General features: G+C 33.8%; 1 protein-coding gene across 1 annotated transcript in view; it reads left to right on the forward strand.

Annotated features, from left to right (window-relative positions):
- Pdcd4 (programmed cell death 4) overlaps nt 1-15,581 on the forward strand; it is a 24,245-nt gene continuing 8,664 nt past the window's right edge. Inside the window, 7 exon segments of the mRNA XM_047552813.1 lie at nt 1-123; nt 3,439-3,543; nt 8,766-9,068; nt 10,870-10,964; nt 12,502-12,615; nt 14,386-14,560; nt 14,563-14,612. Of these exon segments, the coding sequence (XP_047408769.1) occupies nt 3,501-3,543; nt 8,766-9,068; nt 10,870-10,964; nt 12,502-12,615; nt 14,386-14,560; nt 14,563-14,612 (780 nt within the window). The 5' untranslated portion in view covers nt 1-123; nt 3,439-3,500.

Raw genomic sequence — 15,581 nt, forward strand, 5'->3', positions numbered from 1 at the left:
AACAAAACAAAAACAAACAGAGCGAGAGGGGCCAGAGACGCTCCGAGGCGGCGGCAGAGGCTGAGGAGCGGGGTCGGGGCCGGCGGACCGGGACCTGGGCGAGCGGCGGCGGTGGCCCGAGGGGTCAGTACCGGTGGGCACGGCTCGCACGCTCGGGAAGACTGCCCTCTCCCCCAGTCCCGGTCCCTCCTCGGAGGCTACCGCACGTTGGGAGGGGGAGGGGGCGTGGAGGCCGTGGCAGGGTCCCGGAGGGCGCGCGGGGGTCCGCCGCCTCTTCGAAACCCGCCGGCGGGCCGTGCCCGCCCCAACGCCCCGGACTGCGCGGGGCGGCCGCGTTACCGCGAGGGCCCCGCCGGGACGCGGCGGCGCGGGCCCGCCCCCTCCTCTCAAGCCCCCTCCGCACCTGGGGGCGCTCGCGGCCGGGGCCGCCTCGTCAGGAGGCCCCCAGCGGAGTTTTAATTTTGGAGAAGGGGTTGGAAGTGTTTCCCGCGAGACCGAAATCCCGTGAGGAAGGTCCGCCCTCCCCGCCCGCTGGCTTTCCTCAGAGAAGCCCACGGCGCGGCGTTCCCGGCCCAGGCCCGGCACCGACCGGGGGCTGGCGGGGCTGGGGGCCTCGGGGGTCCCGGGCGTCCCCGGCGCGCCGGCTGCTGGCCAGCAGGCCGGGCCGCTGCGGCAGGGGGCGGCGGACACGTGCCCGCCACCCATCCCTGCTCCGACCCTCCGGCAGAGGGGCTCCTTAAGTTAAATATAATCTCCTAGAAAAAGCAGGACGGGAGGGAAGGCCCCTTTTGTCCGCCGCGAGTGTCAATTCGGTGCTGTAACGTCCACGGAGTGTTTGTAAGCGCTTGGAACTGTCTGCAGACGTCAGTGTCGCCCATCTCCCCCATGCCCTGGTGCGAACGGCTACGTAGCCAGCAACCGTAGCATCCACAGACCAGGAGAAATGCAGCTAGGTGTGCGCCGGGCGGAAGGGTTGCCACCTGTTTTTAACTTGAATTTTTTGCTGTTGATTTTTCGAATTTTGCTGTTTTTGTTAATGGGATACTATTTGGGAAGCCACCATACGCGTTTAAAGGAAGAGACCACAGCAGATATGTTCTGTATTGCTATGTGTGCCCTTAATGTTCCTTCGTTATGGGTTAATTGAATTCCTTAGTATTTCAGTAGGCGTCTTTTAATATCATTGTTTTTCTGTAGTAGTAAAGTGAAGGGAAAAATAGGAATGCAGAAATAAGTGCTACTTGGATAATTTCTATAATGCTGTCTTTTGCATTATAGTGGTAGAGTGCTGTAAATATGATTATAGCCCGGGAATAAAAACAAGTAATTTTCTAGTTGACATATGCTCCAAACTTGACTTCCAAAAATGGCAGAGTGATTTATCAGATAAATATCAGTAAATACATTGGAGAAAAAAAACCCAATATTCAATTTCAGCCTTGATTTTTTTCCAACTTGTATGTATAGTCTGGTTTTCTCATTGAAAATTAATTTTTATAGATTAGTGTGAAGGAACTAGGGTTTAGATTTTTTTCTACATATTAAGTTGGGGGTAAGATTCTTTAAGATTGTTAAACAGAAAAAAATCTTTGAAAAGATTGAAAACATGGGACATTTTTATCCTTTACTGTTTATTTTAAAACGTTTTAATCTTTATCCTTTAAACCCATTTTACTGCTCTCAAATGTGTGACTGAATTCTTGATTTCTTGATAAGGTTATTGTCTAAAAATACCGTTTTTGATTAATTAATAAAAACATTTAGTAAGTTATAGATGATAGTTATTACCTGGTAATTTTCTTTGCCCAACTCAATACCTTCTGTATAGTAGTTTAAAATAATTTTTATTGTTCAGAAAACAGTATTTAAAATTTTGATTTAACAATAGAAGTCTGCTTTAATAAGCTTCTATTAACCCTAAAAAAAGAATCTTCCTGTAGAATATTATAAAGTCTTGTACTGGATTTACAAGGTCTGGATTCTAGTCTTGGTTATTCCACTGAACAGCTGTCTCTCCTTGGCCAGATCACCTACCTACTCCGAATCTGTTTGTGTGCAAAGTGGAATACCTACCTCAAGATTGTCCTGAGGTGCATGAAATAATGCATGGAAAATCATTTTGAACCTAAAGGCTTTATAAGCTTTGGTTATAATCATTTTCTTTCTAAAGTTCTGTAGGAAAAACTCAAAGATTATATTTGCATCAAGTATGAAAAAGACTTTTAAATGTAACTTTAGTTTAAAAAACTCAAGCATACATCATATGACAGATGTAACACATTATCCCTTTCCTGTAATATACTGAAATTAAACAGTGTGTGGCGTTTTCAGCCATGGAAGTTACTAAATGTTTTGGTTTGCAAATTATATTTGTTCATATATCTGTATGAATCTCTGTATACATATTTTAAGATGCATTTTTTCCTAAATCAAGAGTTGGAATTATAATGAAAAGTGATTATATAGAATCACATGTCAGTTCATTTTTAATAGACTTAGAGAATGATCTTACCATCTTCTTAATTTCTGAAGCAATATGATAGCATCTTAGCCTAAGGATTACCATAATAAGAAGTTCATAACTTTAGCATACTCAGTATTTGTGTTGTTTTAATAAGTTAATACCCCCCTCTTTATTTTTGAGAAAAGAGCTATGAGCTTAACATTAACAAGTCAGTTTATATTGAGGAATTTTAAAGTCAGTTTCATCTTTGAGTTCCTGGAGGCATCATACATCATTTTTATCCTAAAATGACACCTAACAGCAAGTCATGTTATATGAAAAAAAATTTCTGTAATTAGTTTGTTAGGCATTTTCACTGATTTTTGCATTTTATATTAAAAGATGAGCATACTGCTAGTGAAATTACTGTAAATCACTGGAACAATTGATCTCCAACATCTATGACTTAAACAGATATAACACTTATGTACTTTAAATCACTATTTAAAAATACTTCCGGAGAGATTATGAAATCTTAATTTGGTTATGACTTCTGGTAATATATTTTAAAATATATTTCCAAGAAAAAAATTTTCTAGCCTTTCTTTCAAATAGTGAGTGGTTCTTATAATTGGTAGAGAGCTCACCATTGTGTCTATATTCTTATATACATTAGATTTTGGGGCGTGGTATTCTTAAAAGATTTGGTGTGTGTGTGTGTCTTTAACTTGAAATATACACATATACAGAAAACATATCTTTTAATTCCAAGTTTAAAGGGTGCACTGGCACATTCTGAAATCTGGAGGTATTTTATTCAGTTAAACTTGTCAAGAAAATTGGAACCAAATATTAAGTTATGTTTGCTATCTTTCAAAGTAAAGTGAACTCTAAAAAGAGTTATGTAATTTTTTACTGAGTGCTTAAATAAATTGGATTTACCTTAATTATATCGGTTTGGAAAATGTTGATCTTTTCTTTCTTTTAAAAAATAGATTCTAAAGAAGACTTCCATTTGGTAATTTTGTTTAATCAGTGCAAGTGAAATTAAGAAACGATGGATGTAGAAAATGAGCAGATACTGAATGTAAATCCCACAGGTGAGTAGTGTTCTGTGACAAGCATCAGACCATTTGATAGTAAAATGTTTTTAAATACCATCTTTTTCATACCATAAAAAACCAGGTCATATTATTTTTAAAATCAAGTTTTTGTTTCTTATTTTCATGGGAATTGATCCTGCCCTTATTTTCTTCTGCCTGTCCTTTCACATTCCATACATTCTTACTTGTCACTATTTATAATAAAGTATATAGTACAGAATGGAGAATAGTGAACTTGCTTATTAATATTTTCACATGGGCTTGTTAGTGATTTCTTCAACATAGACTATAATTGGCATCTTGGATATCTTTCCTATTTGTTATAAATTACTTATGGTATTTTCCCCTGTCACATTAATACCATAAAAATAAACATGGTTTTGTGGAATAGATGATCAAGTGCTGAGTAAAATGTGTTCATTGTGTAGCTTTCAGAATATTCTTCCCAAAGAGTTAATTAGGATTGTGCAGTATGTTAATAGTGATATTGGTATATTTTAGATAATTCTTTGCTTAATAGTTTTATTAATATTGAAAGCTTTGTATTTTCTGTACTTGTAAATATATTTCATGGTTAAATATTATAGCTTCATTTCTCCAATGACTTTTATTCGCTATTGTATACAACTTTAGTTTTCTTTGATCTAAATCTTTAAATTTAAAGTAGTCTAGAAAATAATTATTGAAAATAATTGAAAATAATTTTCAAAGTAGTTGAAAATTTCTCCAATAAGTAGTGATTATTTCTGTGCTGATATATACAATAGCTAAATGAGTACTGGGCATGGTGGTGCATATCAGCGACCTGGGAGGCTGATACAGAAGGATCACGAGTTCAAGACCAGCCTCAGCAATTTAGTGAGGCTCTAAGCAACTTAGTGAGACTCTGTCTCAAAATTAAAAGGGCTGAGGATGCAGCTCAGTGGTTAAGCACTCCTGGGTTCAATCCCTGGTACTTAAAAAAATGTGTTTCATATATGGGTAGTTGCTGCTTTTCTGCACTATCTCGTACAATAACCACTAGCCACTTGTGGCTATTCTGAATTGAGATGAAGGTGAAATCTCGATAATTTTCATATTGATTGCATGTTCAAATTATATTATGGTTATATTAGATTGAATAAAATACATTAATTAATTTTACCTGTTTCATTTACTTTTTAATGTGGCTACTAGAAAATTTAATATATGGCCTGCATGCCATTTCTATGAGAAAGCGCATCTCTTAAGATTCATAATTTTTGTTTTCTTAACTACAGTAAGACCTCATTATAACTCCTCTCCTCAGTACTTCCTTAAAATAAGGGATTTATTCTTTAGTATTTGGATAGTCGTGAGACAGACTTTATAATAAATTCTTCCTGTAGCATATAGTCCAAGTCCGAGAGATTAGTATATTCCAAATTCTGCCTTTACTAGAAGTTTGTTACTTTGAGGAAGTAGGTTATCTATGTGACCTTTACTCTCCTTATATATAAAATTGGGGTATACACTTTTATAGATTTATCTTTAGGATTTAGTGAGGTATTGTGTGTCAAGTATACAACACTTATTAGGTATATAAAATATTGCTAATATTGTTATTTTAATTTTGCCACTTATTGGACACCAGAATTGGAAATGTGATTGTCTGGTATTTTGGTTATATAAGTTGAAATGGTTACTACTGAAATGTTAGACAATTCATAGAGAGGGAATTAGTACACAATAGAAAACAATTTTGAAGTTACCACATTCTCTGTACTCAGTTTTTTTTTTTTATCCTTTGAATTTTGGTTTTCTTAAGTCAGATTAATAGTGATTTGACTTGTCCAAAATTTAGGTGAGTCTGAATAGCAAGATATATTAAAAAAGGCAATTGACATAAACATCAGTTAAAAATGATAAGGTCAAATGCATAAACTATACCTAGAGAGAATACTGCTGTAGACACACAAACACATATTCAAGACAGAGCTAAATAGTTGGAGAAAAGAAACTCAAGTATGGGAAATAGATTTGTTTAAATTAAACACTTTAATATTTCAAGAGAGTTTAATACCTTTTATTATACTTCTCAGTTCTTCATCTTCTGAACCCTTTATGGTTTAATGTTAGCATAACGAAAGCAATATATTTCAAGTAGTTTTAATGTTTTTCTTAACCACCCATTCTTACTTGAAAACTCCATCTAATTTTTCTGTCTGGTCTTTCTCCTTTCCCTTAATCTTCTGTTTATCTCTCTCTACATTCACTCCTTTGTTCATCCTGTCTCTCTAGCTATCAACACTGATGTATTCTTGTTTTATATTTTCTGTAGTTATAATCTTATGAAATTAAAAATTGAGTTTTCGATTCCTGCGCACAATCCTTTCTAGATAGGGTAACTTTTCAATAAAACACTTTCCTTCTGTAAAGTGAGGTTAAACTTCTATAACTTCTTTTTTTTAATATATAGTTTTGATGGACCTTTGTTTTATTCTTTATATGTGGTGCTGAGGATTGAACCCAGTGTCCCACACAGGCAAGGCAAGCACTCTACCACTGAGCCACAGCCTCAGCCCCCTATAACTTCTTTATAGAGCTTTGTAAGACTTGTAGACCACGTATGTGAAGTGACTAGCATAGAACCTTGTGTCTAGTGTGTACCAGGTAGTACAGAAACTGGTATCTAGTAGGTTAACAATAGTAACTGTAATGACAAAAGAAGTAATGGGTAGCGCTAAGACGATAAGTTACTCTTGCTAGTTTAGTTATGATGATACCTCATCCATATCCTTGTAACACCGGCTTCCCAAGTCAGAAACTTATAAAGCATTATTTCATTCTTCCTAAATCCTTAATTGATTCCATTTGAAAACTGTTTTTTTCAAAGCATAACATTATTATTAACTCCAGTTACTACTCTTAACCTTTTCTAGTTAGCTTGTGACTGAATTACTGAAACATTTCACTGGTCATCCCCTTTACATTTTATATTTTTATCTGATATATTCTGTATTCCTCCCTGAAACTGATTCCAGCACTCCTACCTATGATAACAAATCTAAGGTCTAATGATTTGAATGTGGGAGTAGTCATTAGTGATACTGGTAAGGTAAGCAGGGGCAAGATCACAAATGAAGACTTTACAAGTGAATGTAAAGGCTTTACATTTTGTTTTAAGATAATGGGAAAACCTTTCAAAGGGTTTTCAGTGTGGACATGTTTTAGACAATCAGTCTCTTCCATTTGGAGGATAGTTAGAAGATTGAGGGCTGGGGAGATAGCTCAGTCAGTAGAGTGCTTGCCTTGCAAGCACAAGGCCCTGGGTTCGATCCCCAGCACCACAAAAAAAAAAAGAAAAAAAGAAAAAAAAGAGAAGATTGAAGGCAGGAAGACTACTTATGAAACTAATGGGATAATTTCACTCCACTTAGTGTTTTTGTTTCTTTTTTGGGTACTGGGAATTGAACTCAGGGTCACTTGCCACTGAGCCACATCCCTAGCCCTATTTATTATTTTTTTTAGAGACAGAGTCTCACTGAATTGCTTAGTGCCTTGCAGTTCCTGAGGCTGACTTTGAACTTGAGATCCTCCTGTTTCAGTCTCCCGAGCTACTGGGATTACATGTGTGCACCACTGTACCTGGCATGTTTTGTTTCTTGATTACAACACTGTTTGTTATTAACTTTTATACTTTTTGTCAAGAATTTTAAAAAGTGTTAAGCTTTTTAGAGGCTTGTTAAAATTTTTAGCTTTCACATATCTTAAGACATATTAAAGCCCATGCACATAGACCTGACACATTGTAATTATAATTAGGCATATTTACAAGCATTTAAGATCTGGGCATGGTGATGCACATCTGCATTCCCAGCTACTATGGCAGTCCAGGGTAGGAGGATTTCAAGTTCAGGGCCAGCCTGGGCAACTTGGGATCCTGTCTCAAACTAAAATAAAAAGGTCTGGGGATGCAACTTAGTGGCAGAGTGCTTGCCTAGCATGCATGTGGTTCTGGGTTCAGTCCCCAGTCCTGCATAACCAAAAAAAAAAAAAAAAAAATTTTTTTTTTTAGTGATTCAGCTCTGACTGAATCATTGATGAACAAAATCAACCCAGTGATAGCTAATTCAGTAGCTTTTCTGATTTAGAAAGTTTTCAGAGCAAAGCCAAATGTCTCCACATGATCTCTATGACTGTTTGAGTTGCCATAATGAAGGATGATTTGCTAGGTATTGATAATAGAAGTACAGGCTAATTAGGATCATGACCTCGATGGAAAAGCAAGACTTTTCCAAAAGGAAATAACAAACTGATTTCCGTGATATGTTAAATGAACAGTATGTGACTATTAGTGTAGCTGTGACTAGAGTTGTTATGAAAGTCTTCATGGAGGGATTTGGATTGAGATATATCCTAAAAGATTTTGATAACTTTAAAGAGCAAGGATGATATTATAAGTGGGACCATAAAGAACTCCAAATCTTTTCTCTCTTTTAGGGTATACTGTTTTTTTAGGCTGGAAGATTTCCAGAGTATGGAAAGTGTAATATGAGTCAAATTTGGGGAGATAAATTAGAATTTGAGATGCTGGTTTTGAAAGCAAGCCTTATCTTGAAAGCAGTGGAACATCAGCAGTTCAGCTCATTAATCACATATGATCACCTGTTGGCCAAATGTCTTTCATACTCTTTTGGGTTACTGATATTTCCTAACCCTAACAGGGTAACTGTACTTCATCATGGCATGTTTGGCAAGTTTTTAAACACTTTGAGCCTTAGTTTCCTTATTTAGATAAATGGTATAATAATTAACTGCCAGTCTTGTGGGTAAATGACCAAGTATACAGTGCAATGCCGATAAATAATAAACTTTCTGTAAATATTAATTTATCCTTTGAAGATTCTTTATCTTGATATTTCTAATTGCTTAACTCTATTTACTCACAAATTTCTAATGATTTTATTGTATTGATCTATGTTAACATAGATTTTATGATGTAAACGTGAGGTAACATATTTTAAGGAAACCTTGTTCATTAAAATCAAAGTCTTATTTTACTTTTTTTGATAATGGGAAAAGTAATCTTAGTTGTCATTTATTAGATTGAGTTATATGAAATTGCCAATTTCTGACTGTTACATTAACATACAGAAATGGTAATTTCATGAGATTCACCCTAATTAAACTTAGGACCATACCTGGTAGAACAGTGGATACTTAAAATACTTAGTTTTCTTCATTTTTTTCCCTTAAAGATCCTGATAATTTAAGTGACTCTCTCTTTTCTGGTGATGAAGAAAATGCTGGTACTGAGGAAATAAAGAATGAAATAAATGGAAATTGGATTTCAGCATCCTCCATTAATGAAGCTAGAATTAATGCCAAAGCAAAAAGACGACTACGTAAAAACTCATCCCGGGACTCTGGCAGAGGAGATTCAGTCAGTGATAATGGAAGTGAAGCTCTTAGGGGTGGAGTAACTGTGCCAACCAGTCCAAAGGGAAGGTTGCTAGATAGACGATCCAGATCTGGGAAAGGAAGAGGACTACCAAAGAAAGGTTGGTATATACCATATGCAAAGAAACAAATGAGAAAAAATTGTCTGGTTCTTGTCCTATGATTTCCTTGTTCTAGGAATGAGAGAAATTTAAACAGTGGTAAGTTTTATGGTTTGTATATATCTTTGCATAATAATAATTTGAGGAACATTTCACTTTTTTTTAGGTTGATTCTACAAGAGTAGATTTAGTTTTCTTAAGCTGAACTTTAACAGTTACTTCCAGTAAAATATGGTATATACTGATGTTTTTCAGTTATGAATTGTGCATTAACTGCTTTTGAAAAAGTAGTCAGATTCATCATACCTATTATCTAATGAATCTTTATGTCCATTGTTAAGAATAATAAATAGAAATTTAGGAACGTCTGTATAGAATTTTAATGTTTTCATAGATCTGGTTCTGTGTTTATTTTTGGGTACTAGAATGGATTGGTCTATTTTCCTGCTGTACCTCCAGTATCTGGAATAGTGACTAGCACTTAAAATGTGTTGAGTGAGGGATCTGTCAGCTTCTATCTACACTAAGATTTCAATATAATTTAGAGACTTGACTAACTTCTGAATGATAGTGACAGCTTTAATTTATAGCCTAATTACAATTTTGATTCTTTTCTGGGAGTGAGAGAGTGCTTGTGACAGGTGTGGTGGTGCCTGTAATTCTGGGCAGGATGATTGGGAGTTTGAGACGACCAGCCTTAGAAATTCAGTGAAGCCCTAAGCAACTTGGCAAGACCCTGTCTTAGAAAAGGGCTGGGGATGTGACTGAATGGTTAAGTGCTCCTGGGTTCAATCCCCAGTAACACCCCCCCCCAAAAAAAAAAAGTTCTTGGAATTAGGGAAAAAAGAAAAAGAATGAAATATGGGGAAATTGGATTTCAGCATCTTCATTAATGAAGCTAGAATTAATGCCATTAATGCCAAGGCAAAAATATGACTATGGAGAAAACAGTTTTTCCTTGAGGGGAAAGGAGAAAAAAGAGTTACAAATTAAAGGATAAGATATTCAGATAAACAAATTATGGTGTTTTATTAGTAATTGCTATTGTTGTCAAATAGTTGTACAGTTATTGTTTGGATCAAAATGAAACCTAGTTTATCAGATTCTGGTTTACTTTGATGTTGTAAGGACTATACTCTAGGTACAAAATAAATTTAAAAAAAATTGATATAAGAGTTCTTTAAAAATATAGTACATTGGGTCTCATAAAAACATTCTAGTGAATTAATGTAGAAAAAGCAGCTTGGAAAGTTGGACTTGTTAAATTCACACTGGTTGGTGTATAGTAGAGAGAAATAGTTTTAGGCCTGTTAATGCCTGAATTGCAATTAGTTATTTGTAACATTGCTAATTGCAAACTGCAATATATACTTTTATATCTGGAGTATTTGACGTGTTTTTTTTTTTTTTTTTTTTTTTTTTTTTGGTTTCCAAGAAATGTCAAAATTTAAAAGCTTAATTGCCCTAAATAGCCATACCCAAAGGTCCTTGGTATGGCTATTTTTCAGATTGTTTTTTTGATTTTGCTTTTATTTTAGAGCATCAGCTTTTTTAGTTTTTAAGTGTATAACCTACTTCAATTTGATGTTTTAAGAAATAATTTAAAATATATACAATTATTGAAAAAGTGATCTAAATAAAAACTTTCAAATATAATTTTCAACTTGAAAAATAAACTAGCATAGAAATTAAAATAGTTTTTAGCCATTATTTCACTTTTGTACAGTTAGAGTTACTTCAGATTTCAGCTAAAATTTGTGAACTATGAACTTTTTCCTTTTGCAATTCTAAACTTTGTCAGGTGGCGCAGGAGGCAAAGGTGTCTGGGGTACACCTGGACAGGTATATGATGTGGAAGAGGTGGATGTGAAAGATCCTAACTATGATGATGACCAGGTATTAATGATTTACTTCTTTAAAATATTTAACATGTTTACAAATTTTTTAACTTCTTGTTTGTAGTTTACTCAGATTTGTCAAATGATATGGTATATATTTATATTTAATAGCTATCAAAACATACACATACACAGCACATTTATCTAAATCATATATTTGGTACTTTCCAAATTGCTAGGTTAATTTTAGGTAGGAAACCCAGTTATCTTATAGTAATTTATAGATAACTCTCACTTGGTCTCTTGACTCAAAAGAAGGTAAAGACCTTCTTCAAATTTACTTAGGATTATTAAATTTGTCATTTTCAATAAATTCTATTGAGTTGCTATAGCTTTTCTATATTATAATTGAGAAAATTTTATCTTATTTTGAATGTCATAAAAATTATAGATTAGGTTTCTTTTTGATATTACTGTTTAGGATGGTAATAATATGATAATTTTGTTTTGGGGACATACGCATTTTTTTCCCCTAGGGATAATGCTGAGAATGTAAATTTTAAATGATTTTATAGAAAAATTTAATATATTTATCTTTTTAATGGAAAGAACCTGAAAGTAGAACAAATGATGAATCTGCTTGTATTCATCTTTCAGTTTCATCAACATCAATAATTATTAAAGGCAGTCTTGTTTTATTCTTCATTTTCATTTACTCTTCCCTGTCTGTTGCCCCCTCCTCCCATGTTCTAGATTATTTTGAAGCAAATAACAGATATTATAATACAATTTTTAAAAAAATACTGTCTTCATATAAGATAGGAAAATGGTTGTAAGGATTTTAAACAGGAAAAATTAGGGTATGTGTTAGCTTGTTTTTATTGTGTATTTGTATGTTCTTAACTAATAGTTGGACATGGAACTATTTCTAAGAGAATATGAAATATATATTTAAAACCAGTGGAATTCACATACTGAAATCTACTGAATATTAGTCTTTCAAGTGTATTTTGTCAGACTGAAACCAGTCACAAATTGCAAATAAATATTTCAGAGATTTTTTTTTTAATAGAGGCAAGAAAATTGGTTTGGTAATGGGCATTAATCATACCTCTTTTGAAATTTCAGTTGAACAGTGCTTTTCCTTAGAGATTGTTCAGTCAGTACAATATTGATCTTTTCTGTATTTTTATTATACTATTAATCATGAATGATTTGGTTCCTGATAAAAACTTGACACAATATTAGAACATATTTTGAGGTACTGCTTTATCTTTTTAAAAAGTAAAGTTTTAATGAAAATACTACATACAATAGGAAGTCATCTTTAAGAGTTTTTCTCATATGGGGGTTGGGAGCAAATCATACATTTGCTATGTTGAGTGGTTCTAATTTGCATATTGGCTTATTGAATTCAGATTGTATAAGAAAGGATGATGTGTGTATGCTATTTTTGTGTAATATGATCAAAGCAGGAGCATGTCTTTCTCTTGCCCTAAATGAAGATTACTACCAGCGACAGCATGAAATTAAAATTTGTTTATTTGAATATTTTGCTCTTTAATTTATAACTTTTTTCTCCCTCTCTCTCATAGGAGAACTGTGTTTATGAAACTGTAGTTTTGCCTTTGGATGAAAGGGCATTTGAGAAGACATTAACACCAATTATACAGGAATATTTTGAGCATGGAGATACTAATGAAGTTGCGGTAGGTTTAAAGTTGCAAGTATATTTTATTCAGTGTAGAAGAGAAGATGCTTATAAACAAACTTATCTAGTGCGATCTTGGATCACTGAATATGTTTAGGTTATTTTCTTTTGCACACATAAATTTGTAACTAAGAATGGAATAAAAATTCTGTTACATTAATAAATCGGTCTTGTTCTTGAATATTTGGGATTTGACAAGACTACATGCCATTTCCCTCCCTGAAAAAATGGCATTAACATGCTATTTTTATAATTATATATAATTTATTGCACCTGTTTTTTGTAATTTAAAAAATACAGTTTTATAATTTCAGTGCATTTATAGACCCTCTGGTACCTCTTCAGGGGCCTCAGTTAAAAGAATGCCTGACTTAGTTTCATTGTTTTGGCATTATTTCAGTGTTCTGGATTTATCTTTGTGCTCTGTCCAAAAAATCAAAGAACCACTGATATAAAGATTTGCAAAGGAATGTACACAGAAAGAGAATAAAGTTAAGTATTTTTGAGTAAATTTAGAAGTAAAATTGTTTTTATTAGGATTACTGGGTTAAAATACAATTGCAGCTCTTCAGAAGACTTTAATAATTTAGATTTCTTAAAATTCAGACTGGATTTTCTTGATTTGTCTGTTATCATCAGGTTTGGTGTCTTAGATTTGTAGGATTTCAATATAAACAATTTTCTTTTTAGTGTATACCATGTGGAGGAATTTGTGATAGGTTATTCCTACCCTTTTGAATCCCAGGCAAGTGAAGGAAATGATATGTAAACAGATTATTAAAATATAAGGTGAAACACTCTGTTATAGAGGAAGAGTGTTAAGTCCTGTGAAGGCAGGTACTTAAAATCTGTGTATACTAAGATTAACTGAGTAGCACTGTGAGCAGAGTGTTGTGGAAGCATAAAATGGAGAGCAATGGAAGAAGTGATTCTTAGCCATTTGAAGGATGGTTAGGTGTTTGCTAGATAGGATGGTTGAAGGAGGTTTTCCAGGGAAGTGAATTGTCATATTTGAAAGCACTGAGTTGTTAAAATGCAGTTAAGGAATATGATATGGCGTGGGAAGAGATTACTAACTAGGACACTAGTTTAGATTGTTGTGAATAATTTGGGCATTCTTTGGTAGAATAATATAATTTAATGAGTCAAAGAAAACTTTGAGTAAACAGGAAGGCATTCATAAATAGTCGAGTTAGAACTTAATCTCTGGGATCATACTTAGTACTTATGTTCCACTTCTAATTTGACACATCTTAATTTTTCTGTGAAAAATTTAATTTTCTTAATTTTTTCTGTGAAAAATGTAAAAAATTTTATTACTTTTGGGTATGCTGGGATAATAATTTAAATACTCAAAGGGCTATATTGAGCATTAAATGTGGTAATGGAAAGTGGCTGTTATAATGCCTGCTATATTATAAGTGGTCATTAAGTATTAGTTGCTGTATTATATTTTTAATAGGAAAATTTGACTTTATCCTAGTATGAGGATAAAACATTATTCCTATCTAGCAACAGTGGTTTAAGATCTCATTTGATTAACTTGAAAGTATAAATTTTGCTTCTAGAGAAAGCTTTGAAGAGAAGTATATAAACAAGCTTATGATAATGTAAAATGCATTTCTCCCCAAATGCTCATACATAGTATTCCTAGAAATAATACTAATAGATTGTAAAGGAGAGGGTTAACTAACACTAAATTAGTAAGATATAGTTTAATGAACTATTTTCACTGAATTTACATTCTTTTTAAAAATTCTTTGAATAGGAAATGCTAAAAGATTTAAATCTTGGTGAAATGAAGAGTGGAGTACCAGTGTTGGCAGTGTCCTTAGCATTGGAAGGGAAAGCCAGTCATAGAGAAATGACATCTAAGCTTCTTTCTGACCTTTGTGGGACAGTAATGAGCACAAATGATGTGGAAAAATCATTTGATAAATTATTGAAGATCTACCTGAATTAGCATTGGATACTCCTAGAGCACCACAGGTTTGTATCATTCTTTTTATTCATTTCCTTTCCCCTCTGTGCTTAACAACTGTAGAAATAATATATGCTCCTAGCAAATTTTAGTAGATGGAAGGTAAATAGGCCACATTTCCTACCATACAAAAGTAGCCTGCTTACATTATGGTGTCCTAGCTTTTATTTTGTTATATAGTTTTTATGAAACTGTGAATCCAATTTTATATCTTACTTTCCTGCTGTGCTCTGAATACTTTTAGAGTGTATGTGTGTGTAATATATACAGGATACACCAAGCTTATATATGTATATGTTGCCTATTTTTATGTTATCATTATATGTAAGCTTTTTTTAGCTAGGATTTTTAAAAAGTAGGTTATAATTGAATTTGCTTATGTATATTATAAAAAGTAATGATAACTTTGAAAATGTGAAATTGCTGTATTTGTCAGAGTTTTTAATCAAAGTTTAAAATATTAATTTAGAGTATAAGAAGGTCACTTTCTAAGTGCTATTTCTGTTGTGCTTTCCTGTGACAGAAGTGTGTGGAAGGTATTGAGCTGTGATTCAAAAGTGGACCTCTTTAATTCTTCATACCCATACATACTTTGAGAAAATAATTACATGAGTTCATATTAATTATAGAGTTCCTGAAAAATAAAAGCCAAAACGAAGAAAGGCCAGCAAAAAACCACTGTGAACATTTTGATGTTAGTCTTTCTTGTATTTTCTTTGTTTATATCAGTATGTGCTTCTTTTATCCTTGTTATTTTATTTAATTAAAAATGGAATTGTACATCTATGCCATTTTGTAAACTGGATTTTTCTAAGATGGTAAAATATGGTTAATATTTTTTCCTGTGGCCACATAGTGTCCCTCCTTCATTATTAGACACTGAAATGTTCCTATTTTTATAATAATACTATCAACAAATTTCAAATAGTTTTATACAACTTTTCTCCATAAATTTCTTTAATCAATTTTTTTGAGAAAACTTT

Source organism: Sciurus carolinensis, chromosome 5 (assembly GCF_902686445.1).
Source record: "Sciurus carolinensis chromosome 5, mSciCar1.2, whole genome shotgun sequence".
Taxonomy (NCBI): Eukaryota; Metazoa; Chordata; class Mammalia; order Rodentia; family Sciuridae; genus Sciurus; species Sciurus carolinensis.